General features: G+C 37.1%; 1 protein-coding gene across 2 annotated transcripts in view; it reads left to right on the top strand.

Annotated features, from left to right (window-relative positions):
* The first annotated feature begins 1,546 nt into the window (after positions 1 to 1,546).
* Positions 1,547 to 23,883, top strand: part of lhfpl6 (LHFPL tetraspan subfamily member 6) — a 48,185-nt gene continuing 25,848 nt past the window's right edge. The window contains exons 1-2 of one of the 2 annotated variants that reach the window (XM_089126289.1): positions 1,547 to 1,626; positions 17,800 to 18,305. In XM_089126289.1, the coding sequence (XP_088982415.1) occupies positions 17,921 to 18,305 (385 nt within the window). In that variant the 5' untranslated portion in view covers positions 1,547 to 1,626; positions 17,800 to 17,920. Of the gene's footprint in view, positions 1,627 to 16,486; positions 16,627 to 17,799; positions 18,306 to 23,883 lie in introns of those variants that run through there. The other variant, XM_039678169.2, reaches the window with a different exon arrangement.

Here is a 23,883-nt window from a genome sequence, read left to right as displayed (position 1 = left end):
GCATGCTACAACGTTTTCTGTTTGTTCTGCTACAGGGTTGCAAAAGAAAACCTTCTGTAGTGATTAATGACCATGGGATAAATAATGATTAGTAGTGATTGCTATGACAAATATCACTAATGCTGTTGCTCGTATTTAGGATTAGGAAACAAACCCCTGACAGTAAATATTACAATTTGGTGCATAACTCATAAAAGACATGAATTATGCCTCACGAGAGGTGTGTTATTGCCTTTCTAAGCAATCAGTCAGTCATAGGATTTTACATCTGCCTGATGAAGTACATTGAAAGAGAACCAGGACATATTCAAAAATCAGAATATCAGAGAGAGTATATAGGCTATATATCATATTTGATAAAAATCAAGAACACTCTAAGCAATGCTGGGTTGTTTTAACCCAAATTTGGGTCAAATATGGACAAACCCAAATGTTGGGTTAAATATGTAATTTAAATTTCACTTTCAGCTGTAAATTTTTGTAATACATTTTTAACCCAGCATTTGACCCAAATTTGGGTTGAAACAACCCAGCATTTTTTAGAGTGAACATCATATCTTTTGACTTGGGAATACACTGTAAAAAAATATTGTTGGTTTAACTTAAAAAATGAAGTTGCCTTAAAACTTTAAGTTCATTGAAATTGAAAAATTGAGTAAATACAATGACGGAGATTGATTTAGCCATCAGAAACTCAAAATATTATGTTATCTGAACCACATAAATTATCTAACGTTATGATAACAAATCATGAATTGTTTTGTTTTTTACAGTGTACAAGCTACTGTAGCAACCACACACACACACACACACACACACTATACCGTTCAAAAGTTTGGGTCACTATTTTTTTTTCTATGATTTTATTTAGAAAGCCTGATCAAAACTGAGAGTATGACAGAATTTGAAAACTTTTTTACTTAAAATCTGTCAGTTGCCACAAAAATATGAAGCAGCACGACCCTTTTTCAGCATTGATGATGACAATAAATATTTCTTAAGCACCAAATCAGCATATTAGTATGATTTCTGAAGGATCATGTGACGCTGAAGACTGGAGTAATGTCAAAATAGAAACAGTTCTTTTAAATTATAACATTATTATTTTTACTGTATTTTCAGATATCAGATACATGCCTTGATGGGCAAAAGATACTTCTTTTAAAAACATAAAAAATCGTACCAACTCAAACGTTCGAACGACAGTGTGTAATTATTCATTAAACACTAACAATGTCATATCATTGCGACATTCTGACATTACTGTTTTGTGAGTGGAGTGTGTACACTCAAATGAACTGACTCAGTCATAAACCATCAGACACGTTGAATGCAACAGTTAGCATAGTTTCTCAGTGAATCAGGGAATCGCACACGGATATCATTCCAAGCGCACAGAGAATGAGTTACCTGCAGGGAAAAGAGAATTATTAAGAACAACAAGTTATAATTAGGGGTGTGGACCCGCTTGCTGTAATGCTGTAAAAGATGAGACTCTCACAAATCTAAGTAACATGTTCATTGTATCTTGTGCTCTACAGAGGGATTAAGCATCAGCTGTGAGAAACCACCTAATTGCCTTACTTGAGCTGTGGATTACACCCAGATGAGAAGGTACTACCAGTGGTAAGAGATCTCACCCCTCTCAGACAGGCCCAGACAGGCCTGCTTCAGACCTGGGACAAAGTAACGAGTATCATACGTCCATCTCTTGGGGGTTGTGAGGTGTTTGCTGTTGACAAGTGTGGTTGAGGGTGGTGGTGCTGGTCCTTAGAAGATGTGCAGTGGGTCTTTTACCAAGGTTTGCATTAACATTATGTGCGAGTGGTTTATTGCATTAGGGATTGTCAGGAACTAACAATGAATCCTTTCACAGCATTTATTCATTTGTAAAAAAAAATATTGTTGGTTTAACTTAAAAAGATAAGTAACCTGGTTGCCTTAAAATTTCGAGTTCATTGAAATAGAAAAATTTAGTTAATACAATGAAGGAGATTGATTTAACCATCAGAAACTCAAAATATTATGTTATCTGAACTACATACATTTTCTAAGTTGATTTGTCAAAAGAAAAAATGTTGTGATTACAAATCATGAAAATATATTTTTTACAGTTATGAACTAAAAAATGATGCCGTAATAAAATTAAACCATATTACACATTTTTTATCATTGCTTCTATATGTCCCTAATGCATTTTTAAAATTAAAAATTATATTTGTGTAAGTAATACAACAATATATTATAATATAAATGCTGTGAAAATATTTACCTTATGTAAAGCACTTTCACTGTAAAAAAATATATTTTCATGATTTGTAATTTGATTTTTTCTTTTGTCAAATCAACTTATGTAGTTCAGATAACATAATATTTTGAGTTTCTGATGATTAAATCAATCTCCTTCATTGTATTAACTCAATTTTTCCATGTCAATGAACTTAAAATTTTAAGGCAACCAGGTTACTTTTTTTTTTAAGTTAAACCAACAATATTTTTTTACAGTAAGCGCTATATAAATGTAAAAAATATTAATTAATTTGATGAATACGTTATGACAACATGTATTTTTTACATTGCTTTAACTCATCCAAATAAGTTGTGCAAGATTCAACTCGTCGTTTAATGTAATTTAAGTTGAAATCACTTAAACATCTTGATTGTTCTTAAAAATTAAGGCAGTAATGTTTTTTTTACAGTGAAAATGTTGAAAGAAATTAAACCTAGCAGTATTTTAAATTAATATCCCAAATACATTTAAAAAAATGTCAAATAATATATCTTCACACACCTTTTGCACAAATGTTGGCTTTGTCTTGCTGTGAAAAGTGAAATTTAAGCCTGAATTCACTAAGCAAATTATCTATATTGAGCATTTAAGAAGGACAGAACATATACTAAAAAAAATAATTCAACTTTTTACCCAAATAGTTCTGTTTATAATATATTTTGTATTAAATTAGATTGATAAAGTAAAAATAAGAGCATGATCACTAATGGTCTCAGACATTGGACCTCGGTGTAGCGACTAACCACTAAAAGGTTCGTATGTATGAGTACTTGTTGCGTTCACTTGGAAAGTAGGTGGGTGGATGTAGCACTTCAGATGCTGTGATATGATGATTTCTCATCTGTCTGTCTGTCTCTCCAGCTCTCCATTTTTTTTTTCTTTCCTGAGAACAAAACGTGTCTGTATAAAAGCACTGCTGGACGGAGAGCGAATTAAGCTGAGCCTGCTCTAATGGAAAGGCCAATAATTGCTCTGTCTGTTAAAAGATACAAAGTGTGAAACATGGGGATAAGAGTGCGCCATTGAAAGAGTGAACGGGAATAAAAGAACTAATCATGAGGGGTTTTTTCACAACCCTAAAATGCTGTGCTAGTTAAAGGTCAATCTTTATTAGCGGGCTAGTTTTAGCTCATGCAGACCCACAGCCCGGTTCATCTCTTAAGAGTGTAATTTGGTCTTTATGAAAAGCAAGAGATATTATTTGAATCAAAGGCCATCTGAAAAAAAGTGTACAGCCGATGTAATAAAGCTGTTGCACAATGGTTAATATTCCTGTGTGGAAGATAATGGCATCATGCGGTGTCGTAATAGTTAACGTTACTCAGAGAAATTACCAAAATGGCTTTGATGTGGTGTTCAGACTCTTTTGGAAGATGGACATTATGAAGGTTATTTTCAAATGTCTCTCTCTCTTTTGATTCGCCCTCAAAGAATTTTCTGAAAGTTATGACTCACACGACTACCAAACTTTTGGGCATTGAGCTTTCTGGGAAGAAAGTTGACATTTGCGCTGACGAAGACATGAGAGAAACCTCTCTCCGGCCTGTCTGTTGTGGTGTGTTTTGTCTGATCATATTCCGTTGACTGCTGTCTATCCCTTCACTCTCCAGGAAATTGTGTTGAATCTGTGACGCAAGGCCAACTCTCACAAGCTCGTTTTGATTCGATTATGGCTCACCTAATCAAATTTAGGCTTTAATGCTTTTCTCAATTTAATCTTGGCTATCAAAGATGCTCCTCAATTCCTCACTACTGCAACCAGGTTGTGAAACCATGGGCAACGTGCCTTCAAGATGCCCCAGAAAAGAGTTTCAAGTGCCAAATCAGATTCATTTCAGCTAAATGATGAGACGAATCCTGTATTTTAGAAGATGTGTGTGTAACAGTGAATGTTTTATGCATTTAACTATGGTGTTGCGCTTTTCTCAGTAAACTGTTCACCGCTCTGACTCCACTTAAAAACTTTTTATTCTCAAAACATGGTCATTTGTCTATCTTTATCTATTCTCATTAAATATGCAGTCCAGACTAAATTTAAATTTAGGCTGTAAAAATTTTTTTTTTATTTTTTTTAATCTAATTGACCTATATGGCTAAGCCACGCCCTCAAACGCGATGAGCCAATCACACCGCGCAGCTAACCCAATTCGGTTGTTAAGTCGTGACGTAATCACGCTCTGATAATACTGTTTCCGGGTCCAAATGCTGGGTCCTCTCTATCTGCTTACCGCTTTTGCCGTGTCCCATGTTGTTTAAATAGATCGGAGTTAAAAAAAAAACAAGTGACATTCAACTGTCATTCTACCGCTTTCCCTGTGACGAGAAAGAAAAGAAAAAATGGCTGCAGTTGATAAGGATGAGCTACACTAATCACCCTATTGGAGTTAAAAGAGTTTAAACCTTTTTTGACTGCCAAGGGTGCATCACTAAAGTAGGACGTGATTGTAAATAAATTAACAGGTTCCGCCATTGTAACGTTAATTAGATATGGACGAGCGGAGCGCTTGGACCCGGAAGAGGCTAAACGTCACGCGTGACGTCAGACTTAACAACCGATCTCTGCTTCCACGTCCATTGAAATGCATTGCAGTTACTCAGTGTTCATTCGTTTTGTCTTGTCATTTTAAGTTTAAAATGGTCAAACGGTGTACATGGGGTACAACTCCGACACTTGGTTCCCGAGAGGCTGGGCGACGGTGTGTATTTCTTTTACCCTTTCCCAAGCCACATCTCAACCGAGATAAGTGTCTGCTCTGGATTAAGTTATGCGGTAGACCACAACACCAACTAAACGTGGAAAAATTAAACAAGGATGTCTAAATCTATTCTAAGTTAAGTCAACAACGTATTTGAATGTTATCTTTAAAATCGCTAACGTTAGCCTAACATTAGAAAACGTTAGCTTCTAGCTACATCACTTAGCTTCATTAACCTATCTGTAAATAACCGAGATAACAAATGTTAACAATGTTGTGCTGAATGATTCATGTAAATACTGTAGCACCAAATAACTGTGTGGCGTTCACCGGCCTAATTGCCCATAATAATACAGTGACTCGATTTATTTCACTGGGGTTGATGGGAGACACTGCAGACAGGTCCACAGCATGAAGCGGCTTAGTAATGGAGCAGAACGGAGCTGTGTAAAACAGAAAGCTCTCTTGTAAACTTTCTGGAGAGACGCTTTTAGCTTAAGCGCCGCAACTTAAATTCGATTAAGGTTGACGAAAATATGATTTCAGACGGGGGTCTTGCCACTGAAGAGTGTCTCTTTCAGCTGCTGAAAATAAACTGACTCATAATCAGATTTCAGCTGTAATTAACATTAATACTACCTTCGAATCCTATTTTGCACAAATGATTTTAAAATGCACCAAATAAAGGGTGCAGAGAGTGGCTGTGGATCCAGACGAGTGATTCGGGGACAGATCAACCTTGGCTGGGTCACCTGAGAGAGTGTGTGTGATGTTGAAAGACCCGAAACACATGATTATTTAAAGAGCGCAGATTATTAAAAAGAGTCAAACACCTGCTTTCTTTGGCATGTGGGTCTGTTTTACTTGGTGTGGGCCTGGGTGTGTGTAAGAGAATACCTGAAACACATCTGCACTAAGCTTCACACAGATATGGGAAGATGGGCCCACTGTAAAAAAAAAGTTGCTGCCTTAATTTTTTATGTACAATCAACTTGGATGTTTAAGTCATGTCAACTTAAAGGAGTAGTTCACTTTTAAAAAAATGTTTGCTGATAATTTACTCACCCCCATGTCATCCAAGATGTCCATGTCTTTCTTTCTTCAGTCGAAAAGAAACTAAGGTTTTTGATGAAATCATTCCAGGATTTTCTCCATATAATGGACTTCAATGGGAACCAAACGGTTCAAAGTCCAACTGAGAGTTTCAGTGCAGCTTCAAAGGGCTTTAAATGACACCAGACGAGGAATAAGGGTCTTATTTAGGACCCTTTGAGTCATGACTCGAAAAAAGATTTGTTCATTTTGATGAACGAGTTTGAAAAGGAGAGTCACGAACGCTGATCAGAGAACAGAGCAAGGCGAGCATTCGTGCTTATAAAACTTCAACTTTTTTATTTATTTTTTAAATGAGCGATCGTTTCACTTGATAAGACCCTTATTCATCATCTTCCGTCGTTTAAAGCCAGTTGAAGCTGCACTGAAACTGTCTTTTAGACCTTGAATCGTTTGGTTCCCATTGAAGTCCATTATATGGAGAAAAAGAATGTTTACATCAAAAACCTTAATTTCTTTTCGACTGAAGAAAGAAAGACATGGACATCTTGGATGACATGGGGGTGTAATTTAACTCCTTTAAATTAGATTAAACTGACTTGTTTGGATATGTTTGGTGTTCTGTAAAAATGACATGTTTATAGTGTGCGATAATATTAATGCTGAAATCCTCTGATGATTTTCAATACTCTCGGTTACTGAGATGCAAGATAGCACCATTTGCGTTTCTTTAAAAGGCCGCTGTGATAAACAGTTTGCCATCGATAGACCATGGAAATATCTGACTACTAAATTTCTTCACTGACCAATCAGAATCAAGTATTCCAGAAAGCCATGTTTTGAAATGAGACAAAGTTGAGAAGTTGAGGATTTTTTTTTTTTTTTAAAGAAGCCTAAAACAGATCACAGGACTGTCTCGCAGAGATTTCATGGCGACATTGTCTCGTAAATGTCATTTTCTTAAACCCGTTAGGAATATTGTAGCTTTGCTTATAATAAAAACTAAATTTACTGACAGCTTTTAAAAGCTACTCAATATTTGGAAAAAGCTTGTTTCCATCTCTACGTTCCAGCTAAACTAAAAGCCTAGCAAATGTAGGTTTAATAGATGAGGAGGACTAAACTACAACCATGTCTAACGCTTTCTTCTGTACTTACGTGTCATCAGTTAACTGAGAAACACATTTTTAAACATATGTAACTTTTTTTTCTCCTCCCAAGAAATACAGACTGTGTGTGTAATATTCACAGACAGACACTTTATTGTAAGAACTTTATGTCAAAAAGGGAAAAAGTGTAAATTTAGGTTAGGTTGGTTGGAGTGTCTGGGTTTGAAACGTGTGAAGTGGCTTTATAACAGCACAAATTGTGTGATTTACATAGCTGTTAAAAATCAAATGTGGCCAACAGGCACACGTCTGACATTTTCTTTTCAGCTTGTCAGCATGTTTCTGAAGAGATGGAACAAAGGGAGGTTCCCTTTGACTACGTGAATTCCCCTTTATAAGTCTCAAGCTGGTTTGACAGACCGTGGGACGTCTGAAGAGTAGGTTCCAGTGTTTTTTCTCTGAGGGAATCAAAAGCATGGTCAATTAGGGGTACATTTTAGGGCTAATTGAACAAACCATGCTAACAGATCTTTTGCCTGCCACCTTGATGAAATCAGTCATATGACTCTTGTTTGTTTTCACATACACCAGAAGTGCACTAGATCAGCAATATCCCATCCATCTCAGTGTGAGGTCTGCCGCACAAAATGTAAAACCAAATACTGTGAGTACCAATGAAGCATCAATTTTGAAGCTCAGCAAGTGATTTTTCTGTCCTACTTTCTAAGTCTTCCCTTTAATGCAGGCAAATTAAGTCTGGCAGGCTCCTTTGGCCAATTAAAGAGTGTAGCGTGACAGGAGATGAAAGCGCTCCGGTCTACTTTCAACATTTGCAACACTGTCCATTGCCAAATATGGCAACATTTTAAAGACGCCATCAAAATTGGCTTTTAGTCCACATATGTTAGCTTTAAAATCATATGCTAGTGTATACCTAGTTAAAAAAAAATTGAAAAATTTAACTTTCAGTATATGCAAAAATGCTGATGACTCATCCCACACTTTTGTGAGGAAATACCTTATCATTTAATGATTGATTATATTATTATATTAGTATATTAAGGCTGTCAGCGTCTATGTCTAAGCGAAATTGGGACACAGCACATCTCTGGTAGTACTTCCGCCATGTTGTAACTGTCACATGATGACCTACCATGTCAGTTGCGTCGCTTTACTTCCATTCATAAATCTCCTCCTCGAAAGTGTCCATCGAATGTGCACTCCAGAATCTCTGTAGTAGTTCATCCGGGGAATTTTCGCGGAAACTGTTTTTCAAATACTATAATAAAACTGCTTTTCGACGCATACACTTATCAAAATGAACGAATCTTTTTTCGTGTCATTTGGTTCGTTCAACGAACTAAATGAAAGAATTGACTCGGAAAAAGATTTGTTCATTTTGATGAATGAGTTCGAACAGGAGAGTCCCAAGAACAGAGCAAGGTGAGCATTTGAGCTTATAAAACTTAAACTTTGTTATTTTATTCTTAAATGAGTGATCGTTTCGTTTGATAAGACCCTTATTCATCGTCTGGAATCGTTTAAAGCCCTTTGAACAGTTTGCACAGAAAGTGTCTTTTGGACCTTGAACCGTATTGTTCCCATTGAAGTCCATTATATGGAGAAAAATCCTGGAATGTTTTCATCAAAAAACTTAATTTCTTTTCGACTGAAGAAAGAAAGACATGGATATCTTGGATGACATGGGGGTGAGTAAATTATCAGCAAAAATGTTTTGAAAAGTGAACTACTCCTTTAAAGTAATTACTTATTCAAAACAAGTGCCTATACGCTAGAGAGTATGTAGCCAATGTATTCGGACACACTACATAGGAAGTAGCCTATTCGATTTTTTTTTTTTTTTCAAAAGTTGTTGATTGGTGGTCAATTTTACTCTTTTGATATCATATCTAGTGAGAAATTGCTATCAAAGTAATTAAATATTCACTTCGTTATTTAGTCATTTAGCAGACGCTTTTATCCAAAGCGACTTACATCTGAGGACTAAACCAAACAAGTCATCGTGAACAAGAGGCAATAACAACACAAGAAGTGCTCAAAATACAAAGTTCAGAGTAGCATAAACCAGGCAAGTAAGGATTTAAAAGATATCTTTTATTTATTTATTTTATGTTAAGTGCTCACGGAAGATCCTTAAACCGTTACGCTGCCTAGAAGTCTGTCTGAAATCAGTTAATAGGCTACCTTCACACGCAAAGCCAGCCTGCAAAGTAATTGCCTGATACAGCATCGAGGCAACAAGTCAGCAAGCCAGCCATCTCCACAACTGATAGTGGATGTATGTATATTATATTCAATATTTAATACAATTTTGGCAGTCTACTCAAATAACGAGTCAAAAAAGGATTGTTAAAATCTGCAGATGATCATTTGTCACAGGAAATCGAAGGTCAATGGCAAATTTTATGCTGACAAACAACTTGAAAGGCAATATTAAAACTGACAAACTAATCTAAAAGAAATAAAAGGACAATACATAAAAAAGAAGAAGCTCTTTTTAATTCTTCACATTCTTCTTAAACTTCACAGCTTGTATACTATGTTTTTTTTTTTTTTTTTTTTTTTTTAAATAGCATACTGTGTAATGTATAACACTGTACACTGCAGAGAAAGTATGGTAGTGCGCTATTCCCTGCTACTCCATAACAGGGTTCATACTAAGTCCCACAGCGCCATCTACTGGGTTTCAAGAGAAAAGCATGCCTCTAATATTGAATTAATGCTAAAGATCTCCCTCTAGTGGACTGAGTCCACATTCACTGTTTAGTTGCCATTTTAGCAGATTTTTTTGTTGTTGACACAAGCAAGGTTCTTCTTTGTCAACACGCACATGAATTTTTGCATAAGTAAGCTAATATACCACGATCGAGACCATCACATTTCAGAGAACAGCTATACTAGAATAACATAGCTCATCCCACACAGGGTAATAAATAGGCTATATTTCATACAGGTAGAAAACGATATAGCAGGGGCACAGCTGGAGACTGTATTTAATGAGTTATATTTGACGCAACCGAGAAAGGTTTTATTGCTACTTGCTTGAGGCTGTCGACTCGACATAGAAGTAAAACGGCAAGAGCAAGGGGATAATGGCTGGATGAGTTTAAACTAAATCACAAAATCATGATACTGGACAGAATGAATCAACTCATGCCTGTTTGCTCAAAGCAAACACATTTTTGTCGTTTTGCTGCCACTTATTCTGCAGTATAGGCTTTAGCCGAAATAAACTTGTTTATGTCAGGATCTTGTTTTATATATTTCAGTGGCACTGGCATGAGCTCAGGGGAAAAAATGGAGCTGGATGAGCATCAAAAAGCATGAATTCAATGAGGGCCATTTCCTGCATGGAGCGTAGCCTACGTCAAGCAATAAAACCGTCTGCCCAGTTGCATGTTTACCTCCCTAAAAGGCTTGGTGTTTTCAAATTACACTTAAAATTATCCTTGGGATACCTGTACAGACAAGGAAGAAGAATGAGGCTTGTTGGCCCATCTATTTTTACACTACTTTGAAGTAGTGAGCTTGACAAGAATAAGAAATGTTGTTATTTCAATACTGGATTTTATGATGCTGCTTTAACATGATTCAATACAACTTTATCCTCCAAGGGTATTTATATTCATCTGGTGAAGCTTTTTATGAGAATCTTTGAGATATTGGTGTGCTTGGTTTAAACTGTAATGTTTTTAATCCGTTTAATCTGCAGTAATTAATATATTGGGAGGGGTTATTATATTGTATTGTGAATAGAAATATAGAATAGGCTAAATATCACATTTCTCTATGCTTTAGCTCAATGGGTTTCAACTTCTGGGTCTGTTCTGGGACTCGTCTAAAAAAAGTGGGATTAAATAGCCTACAAAGAAAAAAAACACTTCCCATGCTTTTCGTTTCTGCCGTCAAAGCATGTGCATTCAATCAAACTCTTCAGTTTTTCTTTTTCAAACTCTTCAGCAAGGATTTTTTGTTTACTTTTGAGCGGTAACGAATTTTGATATAGATGCCAAATGCAAAATCCGGATCCTGAAGCAGAACCAGATTTCAACCACTGGCTGCCAATCTTTACAGCAATAGCCCACTAGGGGGCCTCAGTAAACTTCTGCAAGACGTGAAATAGGTATTTAGGTATATTTAAATATTTTTAAAAAATTAAATAAAGTAACAAACTACTAAAATGCAGCATCCAAAGTGACATCAAATGAATTACTTTTTAGAAAAACCAGGAACTTCTCAAGCAAGAGCACAATGACTGCCTTTTTTTGTCTAATGAATGGAGTGGCAAAATGACATGGTTCGCCATCTAGTTCATGGCTAAGCCAAGTAAGTAGCTACTAGCTACCTTGAGATTTATCGTCAGATGGTGGGTTTTTTTAGCCTCTCTCTCTGAAAAAACAACACATTCTCCTTGTAATTACATTTGGTCTGATGAAACGTGGAAAAACTACTTAAAAACGACAATTTAAAATGCAAGAACATCTAGGACAAACATTTTGTCAGTTCTAAACTGTTTTCTTTCTAGACGTGTCAGAGATATAACCCAAACTGCACTAAAAAATGTCTTGATTAAAAAAATTATCTCCATCAAAAAATGTCTTCATTTATGTTCCGTAAAAGTACTAAGGCTTTGGAACGACATGAGGGTGAGGAATTAATGACAGAAGTTACATACTTATAGTTAAATTAAGGATTATAATTAAAAAGGAGAGGGATACAAGAAAATTGTTTTCTTTATTCATTACATTCGTCACTGGGATTTAACTAGAAAAAGCAAACAGAAGTTGTCTATGAGCTAAAAAGAGACTGCAGGGAGAAGAATAGGGTGTTAAAGTGTGAAAGTCAATTTGAGCGCGATGTGTCATGGGTTTTCGGTCTTTTTCTCCTTCGCAGAGTGCTGCGTTTGCATTTATGATTTGTGTTGTGAGGTTCATGGCAGAGACTTCTGGAGGGTGAATAACAGAACCAGCTGTCGTCCTCTTTCTCTGATTCATTCACTCTGTTCATCAATGTATCATCCATCCTTTGTTCTCCATGACTCCTTCTGTGTGTCATTTGTGACTTCACAAATCTGATTTGGTGTGTATTTACACTTGGACAAATAAATGCATTTCCGCAATTGATGTTGCCCATATGAAGTAAAAACATCAGATAGCCCAAATTGCTTGTACGATTCAATTTCTCATTAATGCAATTATTTAATCAACCAATCATATGGCAGTTGCTTCAATGCATTTAGGGGTGTGGTCCTGGTCAAGACAATCTCCTGAACTCCAAACTGAATGTCAGAATGGGAAAGAAAGGTGATTTAAGCAATTTTGAGCGTGGTATAGTTGTTGGTGCCAGACGGGCCGGTCTGAGTATTTCACAATCTGCTCACTTACTGGGATTTTCACGCACAACCATTTCTAGGGTTTACAAAGAATGGTGTGAAAAGGGAAAAACATCCAGTATGCGGCAGTCCTGTGGGTGAAAATGCCTTGTTGATGCTCGAGGTCAGAGGAGAATGGGCCGACTGATTCAAGCTGATAGAAGAGCAACTTTGACTGAAATAACCACTCGTTACAACCGAGGTATGCAGCAAAGCATTTGTGAAGCCACAACACACACAACCTTGAGGCGGATGGGCTACAACAGCAGAAGACCCCACCGGGTACCACTCATCTCCACTACAAATAGGAAAAAGAGGCTACAATTTGCAAGAGCTCACCAAAATTGGACAGTTGAAGACTGTAAAAATGTTGCCTGGTCTGATGAGTCTTGAGACATTCAGATGGTAGAGTCAGAATTTGGCGTAAACAGAATGAGAACATGGATCCAGCCTTGTTACCACTGTGCAGGCTGGTGGTGGTGGTGTAATGAAGGCGAAAGGGGGTCAAACACAGTATAGTGGTGTTCCTAATAATCCTTTAGGTGAGTGTATGTTGACATTGTTCCATTTGGGAAGGGTAACACTTCCCGTATGAGGCCTCCTGAGGTGGTTTGAAGGATCGCATTGGTATTGAATGCAACATGAAGAGCATAAATGTCTTCTTAATCTTGGCTTAATTCAGTGAAGAAGGGAAGGACAATGGCAACCACTATAAAGTGACTTTCGTTGTCAGCCTCAATGACGAATTTCTTACAGGGAGTCTGTCATCAAGTAATCCCAGTAATGAGGTACTGACTGTGAGATCTCATTAACTTCTCTTGTGAGATTCTTCATCATTAGCAGGTAACGTTATGATGTCTCTGTGAATCACATTTGACAGTTTAAGCAACATGGTGCAACTACATCACACAAAGACAGACTATTTAACATTCTTATGAAGTTTTGACAGCTCATAACCACTTGTGCGTGGCTCGGGAGAGGGAATAATTATAATGGTCGGGTTTTGATGAGGTTCTTTGCTCTCCCAGGACGCAAACTGCCATCAAAGTCATATGCTCCATATTAATAGGGCAACAAAAGCTCAGTTCATGCCTACAAAATCCAGATTATGTCATTTTTGAGTATTGTAAATGTCAGCCTGGCACTAAATGAACTACCGTCATTTACAACCGTGACATGCAGATGAATTCTACTGAACTGAACACACATCTGGCATCTCTAATATACATCTGGGTTTGCTGAGATCAGTCAGGTGGAAAGCAATATGGCTTCTGAAAATTGATTTTGGTGCTCAATTAATCATAAGAGCTAATGAAGCAATAACTCTAGCAGGACACAAATGTCATAAATTAAAGTTCTTTAAATGTATTAGCTGCCGATGCATTTTATTGTGTTTCCTACACAGCACCCCATTACTAATAGCCAAAGTCAAGTCATGTGGGGTATTTATTTAAACATTATTAATATTACTATAATTGTATTATTATTTTATTTATTATAAAAAATATTTAGTTAGTTATTAATAAAATTTAGATTTTGGAGGAAATGTAGCATTGACATTTTTTTCAAGATTGTAAATTGAACGTAGGCTGGCCATATGCAGTTAAAATAATAGTAATAATAATAATCAAATACAAATAGAAATTTTGGCATACTGATTTTAATTTATTTAATATGCTAACAGAATAATATCATTCTGTTGTCATGTATCCATTCATAGATATCTATAATACAGGCTTGATGTCTTACGGCGGAGTCTCTATCGTCATCACTGGCGGCCATCTTGTCACAGGCAAGCTTCCTGGCGGCTCTGTGGTTCCTGATGTAAGATGAGTGATCAGCACGAACACAAATACTCTTATCTCGTTGAAATCTTGACGGATTTACAAACGGTTTGGTTTCTTACAAACGTTATTAACGTGCCCATAATTGTGGATGATTATTTATTTATAAACTTATTATTTATAAGTATGCAGTGTCATAACTACATCTCTGACGAAACCAACCCGTTTGAAAATCGGCAGAAAATTGAGCAAGTGATGGTTATTTAAAATGCATCATTAAAACACAATGGCTGTGTCCGAAATCTCCCACTACTCACTATATAGTGGACTATATAGTGAGCTCACCATTTTGTAGTGCTGTCCGAATGTATAGTGATGATGATTATTATACCCTATATAGTCCACTCAATGTAGAATGCATTTTGAATAGTAGAGTACAACCAATGGTCACTAACCCAAGCCCTACATACCATCATGATATCAGAGGATTGCCTTGAGACTGCTCAAATTGTGCTTGTCAAATTGGTTTCAACTCAATGGAAAGTTCTAGTTGAACAGCGTATGAAATACATCCCATTATTAGAAGTTAAAAATGCCCCATAACTAGCCTATTGGTCAGATATTTGAAGCCCAGATCTTTAAACACAAGGCAATGTCACAGTATATCAAATAAAGTAGTCTGGATATATCATGCGCAAGAGGCGCTTTCTATGAATTCTGCATGACTGCTTACGGCTGCATCGCTTTACACAAGGGAAAGAAGTAGAGATGGGCTCCCCCAATTTGCATTTCTCATCTGGGTCAGAACTGCATTAACATGCAGTAAATCTCTGATGTTGCTTTTGGTTCATAATAAAATGCATGAAACAGCAGTGAAGATATTGAATACTAAAACATCATTAGAGCCACATTAGCCAATGCCACCAGAGAGACGCTGCTGATGAGAAACAACACTGCAGGATGGAAATTATAATAATGGATCAAGAAGAGGTGCTGACAGTGTACCCTCTCCTCTTTCGGTCCTGAAGGTCATTGCTGCCCTCAGACCCATTTTGATATGCAACATCAGTTTTATGTGCCGTTTCGGCATTGTGACGGCGTACGTGAGATGGATCCATGCTAGCTTTTAAATCTCAGCCAGAAATGAATATTCTGTCCTGAATTACTCACTCTCATGTCCTTCCAAACCCGTAAGACTTTGGCCATCTTCAGAACGCAAATGAAGATCTTTTTTATGAAATCTGAGAGATTTTAATCCCTCCATAGACCGTTACGTAACAAATTTTGACACTTAAAAAAGTTCATAAATAGATTGTAAAACGAATCTATAAGAGACCAGTTCAAAAAAGACTTGATTGACTTTATTAAGAGATTTAATTTAGTGTTTTATTCACATTTAAACATTGATCATGCAGCAAACATAAACAGAAACTCAACCGATAATGCATGATGCGGAAAACAAACCTCATTGGTTCTTGCAGAAAGCTCAGACGTGTAAAGAAATGGACACAGCGACCCCATTGATTTCAACAGAGAAGACTGAAGCCCAATTTCTGTCTGTCTGAGTGACAATCCTTTAGGATGTGACTTTTATTTTATGTTCTAGATCTACTGTCTAACATCACTCATCCCACTACTACTGTGTTCAAGCACGCACGAGTAAAAATTGGTTGCAATCTGAAACATCACCGATAGAGGCCGCTAAAAATACATATAGCACCTTTAATTTAATAGATTATTGTAAATTATTGTTAATGTTTATCCTTAATTTGTATTTTGTGAAATTACGCCTAATGTTATGCTATCCCACCGTATTTGACTTAAAAACATTTGTAGTAAACGTAAACCTGATTTTTTTTTTTCTCCATGGCTGCTGGAGACACCGTACTTCGTTTCTACTCTCCCACAGAATCTTTCTCTCTCTCTCTCTCTCCCGATAAATGACTTTGACAAGGGACTTTGAGAGAGAGAGAGAGCGCGCGGCAGCCAGGCGGAGTCTTGGGAAACACGGCATGTTGTCAGACCAGCCCCTGGGCGGAGGATTTGGAGATCGATGCCTCTGCTAGCGCTTTCCCACTCCGTTTTAACCATTAACGCACTCGGTTAAGTCCCGGGCGGAGACGTGCATGTGCTCAGGCAGTAACGTTGAGTGGACTGTAGACGCCAGAGTTAAAGACTTCAGGGACGCTCGACCCAGCACAGGATAGAAGCAAACAGACAGCATACGCCACAATTTTACGTGTTTTATGCTCTTTGGTTCTTGAAAACAAGTGGAATCGGAAACAGTGAACGACACAGACATGTAAGTTAAGAAATCTATTGCATGCTTGAATCAGTTTCTGACTCACTTTTGGACTCTTGGTTCTACATGACAGCTGGACATAATACTTTCCTTTATGTTTACATCCCACATGGTTATGGATAGCTGACTCATAATGTGTCCACTAACTTTTCTTTTATCAACATCAAGAGTTTAGGTGAAAATGTGTATGAACGCATGAGGAAAGTGTATTATGTGCTTTACAATTTTAAATCTCTTCTTAATTACGCTCGTTTTTAAGTAATTTTAAATGGCCCTGACAAATTTTAAAAGTACAAATATCACGTCTCTCCATAAGATGACTAATGCTAATAAAATAAAAAAATATTTAATGTCAACAACTAATGTATATGAATATTATTAGGGGTGAAAATGTAAATTGTAAACACACTCTTCATTCTATTTAAATACCATAATCCAGAGTTTTGAGTCTGTAAAGTATTTTGTTGCCTGGATATTTTGTCTTATTGGTGACGTTTTATTCAACAATGCATTTAATCGTTTAGGTCTGTTCATTGGTCTCGTATAAAACTAGCTCAGACATTTTAGTAATGAGTAGTAATGCATGACTGGAAAAGTCAATCAAAAATCTATAATTTACTGGGTTCTCAGAAGTGGAAGTCGTCATAGTTGGGTAAACTTCTATAATGGTAAAAGGGGGATGACAGCTAATATATATTTTTGAATTCCCATTTGCTTCAATTGCAAATGAAAAAAATCCATGATAGTGTTTCCACAACTCCAAAAGATTCATTACAGCAGTCTGAAAAGAGAAAATTATGTAAAATTTGTCATTATACTGCCTGAGCTACTATACAGAAGCACACTAGCAGCAGTGTTAATTAGTTTTTTGTAATTTACCGTCGGGGTAAATTAACACAAAGTAGGCCTATAGAGTTAAAAATGTATGTTAAAATTAGTAAAAAATTAAAACATGAAAAACTTAACTACAGTTGTGATATTGATAACTGTGGAAACGCAAAAAGATCCATTGAACAAAATATTTGGGTGACAAACAGGCAAAGTTTTTTATGTTTACCTATGTTTAATGCACATGAAAGTGAACAGGTAACCTTTATGCAATTTGAAGAGCTTAATTGTCACCTTGGATATGACTTATTACTGATGTCCCCACACTTTTGACTATTTTCTCAGGTGTAACCGAGCAGGAAGATATCGGGAGGATCTGGGCCGGTGGGCTTAGGAGCTCTGCATGTGCACAACCTAAAATCCAGTATCTTTTGCATCTGAAAGCTTTTAGTTTGAGCTGAGCGCGATGGCTTCCAGTCTTACATGTGCAGGTGTGCTATGGGCCCTATTGTCCTTCTTATGTGCAGCCACATCTTGCATAGGCTTCTTCATGCCATACTGGCTACTTGGGTCACAGATGGGTAAGCCAGTGTCGTTTGGAACATTCCGGCGCTGTTCCTACCCCGTAAGGGATGAAGCTCGTGGTGGGACGGTTATGTTGGAGCAATGTGGGCGCTATGCCTCCTTCCAGGGCATCCCGAGTCTAGAGTGGAGGATCTGCACGGTGGTGACGGGGACGGGCTGCGGACTGCTGCTCCTGGTGGCTCTCACAGCAATGATGGGATGCTGTGTCACGGATCTAATCTCTCGCACCATTGGACGAGTTGCAGGAGGGATACAGTTCGTGGGAGGTGAGTCCAAGTACAAGCACCTTGACTGGAGATTCAATGGATGGGAAATGGTTGGATGAATGGATGTATAGTTGAGACTAAAATTTTGATAGACAGCTAGATGAATAATCAAATGGACAATTGTCATTTTAAGTGGTTATAGATTGACACACTGGCCATGATAATAAATCTGCAGATATTTAGTTTGAGTTTATCGTCCTGTAACGTAAATAAAATGTAATAGCCTAAAAACATTGTCTAATTTAAGATGGGATTTATATCGGCCACCCCACTTTCTGGTTAATTGGTATCGCCATTGGTCGGCTACTAATTTTCTGTGCATTTATTGGTTTGATGCATTTGTTAGTGTAATGAATGAATATTTTGATAAATGGATAGTCAGATGAAGCACTGCAACTTTGCAAACACACACTTCCTAGACGCAAGTACTTAGCAATGACGACGACCGCGTCCTCTTAGTGAAACTCGGTGTGCTTGTTTTGACACTCGCTTGCTACGATTGGTGTCATCCTGTGAAGAGAGGAGCCTGTGACCTCTTGCCGATTTGGGTAAAGACACCTAACTTACATCCTGGTGAAAATCAGTTTGAGTTTGTTTGTTAACCGAACAAATGGTGAAAAGCAAACAAGAGTTTCCTTTCATGTCTTTAGTACTGTTTAGACAGGATTGGTTTGCCAAACGGCGATTGAGTTACACAGAATGTCTTGTGATATACTGATTTCGAACAGGGTTTGGACATATTATAAACAATTTGGTAAAATTATAAAATAGGTTCATCCAAAAAAAATATTTTTCATCATTTACTCATACTCACGAGATATTTTGTTGTCTTATGTCGTAGTGTTCTTTCTTTTTGTCCATAGACTTTCATTTTATGAAATAAACATCCTTCAAAAGTCATACAGGTTTGGGCCGACACAAGGATGAGTAAACGTTAATAGAATTTACATTTGTTTGGTGTACTGTCCCTTTAAGAAAAGGATGTAAGACTCATACCTGGCCTTCCTGATCACTTTGGGATCGGACTTTCTGTATTGCTTTTCTTTTTATATCGAAAGCAATACCAGCAGTACTTGAACCGCCAACTGTTATTCTACCCAGATGGCAAGCTGAAGTCAGCCGAAAGGTCTGAATCCATCATGAAGTGCACCAGGCAGTGAAACGAGTTAGTTATGGCATTCACCAAAGGTCAAAGTAAATGAGGAGAAGCGCTGTGAAAAATAATATACCGTAATCGCACACATTCCTCTCCGGATGGGTTTCAATTTCTCCCAGGACCCCAGCGTCAGCTAAGAAACTAAAATTGCTCCGTAATTTATACAGAGGTTATATGAGGAGGGGGGGGGGGGCGGACTTGTTCAAACGTCTGTGAAACACAAATTTACCTGTCCTCCTTGGGGAAAACTTGTCAAATATGGCTAAAAGACCAAATAATGGTCAAGAAAATGGATGTGCCTTTGCAAATGCAGTCTTGCTCACACACACAGGCAGGTTACACGGCATAAATCGGCTCTTGTAACTGTCCTTTTTACTTGTAAGGCAGTGACAGATCTTCTTATGAAGCAATTGGCCCTGTAATGAGCAGTTTATGAGGGGACCCTTATGACTTACATCATCCTTTCTTCTTTTGACTTGCCTCAGAGCAGTGACTTTGCTCCATTTCAGTGAGATGGGAAATAATGAAGGTTGATTATACGGGACCGTAGGCAACTCTTCTCTAATTCATATCGCTTTCTCCTTTGTGCTCTCTTTACATTTCCACACACACACTTTGATACGTACACCTTCTTGCTTTGTGATGTTTTATTCATGGGCAACTAAATATTTCCTGTTTGCAGTTTTTCCTTGACATAGAAAGCTGTGTGGCTTTGCTTTGTCTGGTTTTTTTATCACTTGATACAGTAAGGGGGATAGAGACTTGCTAATTCTGGGACAGATGCCATATTGGTGTCACATCTTCAGTTTGGGAATATTATTCATTTATAGGTCGAACTTGTGAAGTCTATTGTTTAACGCTCCTGCATCATGTTGGATTTCCTCTCACACCCATGTCTCGCTTCAAAGCACCCGTTGCGTGTTCGTATACGTCACGGTCACGCACACTCTCCTGAAAGACAGTCGGCTCATGTTTTATACACTGAATCTACCATGGGATTTATGGGTTTCGTCTAAATACTGTCAGGATGCTGTCCAGTAGAACGCAAGACCTTGAAATGAGTCTTATTCGCTTGAGAGATCAGTTGGTCTTTTCTCAATTACTCTTTAATGTCTTCTTATCACATTAGTGAAATACTGAGGACATATCCTTTCAGAACAACCAATCCCTGGGAGATGTTTCACACTTTGCTGTAATGACAAATGCCTGATGAGTTTGTTACATTTTCCGAATGCAAACATTTTTTGGGATTTTTCTCCCATGCTTTTATGCAATGCCTTACTGTCTGTATCAAATGTTCTTTCCTTATCTCTTATCTATTCTCTGCACTATACATTTCACAGTTGAAGATGAAAAAGAATCCATTCATTAAACCATATCTATGCCCTCTAGAGTTGGTATAACTCCTTTTCTTCATTTTCTGACTCTTAAAGGGTTTAACATAAAAAATATATATAAAAAGAGGAATTGAAGATGGAGTAATGATGCTGATAAATTACTATTATTATTTGTAATAATAAATGAGCTACTTTATTTTTTATTGTTTTGAAGCTTGACTGAAACTGATTGGAACTGAACGATCCTTATTTTTTGTGTTCTGTGGAAGTCATTTTTTTACTGTATTTTTGAACAAATAATTGCATCCTTGAGTCTTCTTTCAAAAAAATCTTACAGACCTATTTGTTCTCTATTAGAGCCCGGATTTTGAAGGCTGATACCGATACAAATATTTGTTGGTTTTAAAATCCGATATTCCGATATATCGGCCGATATTTTTTTTTTTTATTTCAGAAATGCGCAACAAAATATTAACAGATTTCCCTAACATTATTTATTTGTAGTTATTTATGAATTTTAACTAAAACAGTATGATTATAGCATATAATCAGCAGGTTCAGCTGGACAGGGATGGTGTAGAGTGCCCTCTGGTGGAGAAACTATACAACTCCAACACTCATGACATGGTTGAAGCGTGTTTCGTTCGTTTTTATTTAATGTTTGAAATATTCATTTATCAGCCATTATAGCTGCCGATACCGATAGTTTGGAAAATGCCTAATATCGGCCTGCCGATAAATCGGTCTGGCTCTATCCTCTATAATATAATTGTAAATTCCTCACATTCAGTTCAAGTGACAGAAATGTGACTCTGAAATCACAATCGTTCTGTTTTTGTGGCCCCTTCACTCCATAAATCACGTCATTGTATTTACACAACCAAATCAGTCAGGTGGCAAAAACTCTGTGTACACAGTGTACGTGACGGTTCAGTAATCCAGGCGGCAGTCTTACTGTAATCTTTCATTCTTGAACTGTAAACTTTCAATGAATACTTGGAAAGCATAAATGTTGTCTTTCAACTTTTAATATTCAATGTTCTCAGAAAAACAATTTGGTGTTTTTCTCTTATCTTTAAGTCATTAAGCAGGACAAGCATGAAAATAATCATTAACTTTTCCTGAGTTGTCCTTGACTTTACGTCCGGTCACATTGGACTGCAGGGTTTCCTTCTGTTAGCTCAGATGTCAAATATGTCACGTTTGTGTGCTGTGTAAATCTCTCTCTCGTTTAAATCTAGATTGGCAATATTTAATTAGTCACGCTGGAATGTTTCTAATTGGGGATACGACCGGGTGTTGAGAACTGCTGATTTTCGCGTGGGTGAATGAGCGATGTGCCGTGTGTATTTGTAGTTGTGTGAGACCAGGCCTAGCTGAGGGTGTAAAACGCTGGTTTTAGCTGACCCGTGCCGACCCCTGGGCGCTTGGAAAGAGTCGGATGGAGAGATGAGAGGGCGTAGGGTGGTGTGAATGGGAAAGACAGGCAGGATCCAGCTGATGGAGACAGCTGCAAGAGCAGGAAGAGACTTACTGGCTCCAGTACTACGAGAAGACTGGTGCACATCTCTCCCGGTCAGTTTCTCCACTGTCTGTCAATCCGTCTGGAAATTCCGTCGACTCATTGGAATGTATTTGGAATGTTGCTGGAAAATAGGAGAAAATAAGTCACTTAGTGAACTGAACGGGGCCGAGGTAAAGAAACCTGTTTCTGTCCTTCACGGAAATCAATGACAGTTGTAACAGATATTGTCTTGTAAACTTGACACCAATGGGTGTAGCCCGTTATAAATGCAGGATTAATTTCAATCCACATTTCCTCCTTTCTAAATGATACGCAAGATTAGAAATCTCACGAGGCCAGCCATGTTTTACCCAAAAATCAAAAAAAAGATTATATTTCAAAAGGACAATGAAGCCCTTTATTTTATTTTTTTTTTGCTCTGTGATGTTATTTTAATGCAAACGTTTCACCAAATTTTCTTTACTTTAATGTCCCCTGAATCTAATTCATTATTTTAAATGGTGGATGTAACAAGTTTATTGAATGATTTTATAATGTATTATTAAATATGGTGATACTCATTGGTGGGAGGTTATAAGAAAGGGTTAGGAAAGAAAAATCGTTTCTTATTTCTACTGAAAAAAAAAATTAAATTTGACTTAATAGTCATGAAACATAATATAAAAAAATGAAAATGTAAATCATTTGTTATTTACAATTTAATTAAATAAATATTTACACATATATAATATAATATAATACATATTTACAATATTATTTAAATATTATTTATTTTATCAGATTTCTGTAGTGACTTTTTCTTGACAGATTTGGTTAGATTCACCCTAGTCCCTTCCAAATTATACATTATAGAAAATAAAATTCCAGAAGACGCCTGTATGATGTACTAGTGTGCATCCATACTTGCTAATATGCATTTTTTTTTTTTTGACGTTACATGTCCCAATGCTGGGATGTACTTTCCCATTGCAAAGTGCAAATATAGGGATATTTTTATTCTTTGGAAAATAAAAATGGTTCATTCATTATACGAGATGTGCAATAACAGTTCCACTTGCCATTTGCTATTCTTTCTTGTTATTTGAATCCCACACATAATTTAGGCATATTTGGGAGAGATGATGATAGCATCTCTCCAGATCTCAGAGAAAACAATGTGAGATCAGCAGGGCACCATCAGTCGGCCAATCTCAACTTTTATGAAGAAACCCATACGGTTTACAAGAAATGATTCCTCCGTGACTCTGAAACCATTCCATCAGACCACAGCATTGGCGCCCTTGACAAAACTGCACACAGCTGTAGGGATATGTAGGTCATGCCTTTGACTAGTTTTCGTATGTTTACATTCTTGTAAGAAAAGCGGTGTGCTGCATGACTTCATTTTCAGCTCCACAAAATCTTCGCCTTTGCTTTGCGCTAGTCTGGAAACATAGGTGCATTCAGTTTTCATTTTTAGTTTTTTATTTTAGTTTTTTAGATGTCAATCAATACCAATTTAAAATTGAAATATAAAGGAGCCGTATGTAAGATTGTGGCCAAAACTGGTACGGCAATCAC

Source organism: Pimephales promelas, chromosome 23 (genome assembly GCF_988280905.1).
Source record: "Pimephales promelas chromosome 23, fPimPro1.hap1.1, whole genome shotgun sequence".
NCBI lineage: Eukaryota > Metazoa > Chordata > Actinopteri > Cypriniformes > Leuciscidae > Pimephales > Pimephales promelas.
This window is presented reverse-complemented; position numbering and strand designations above follow the sequence as displayed.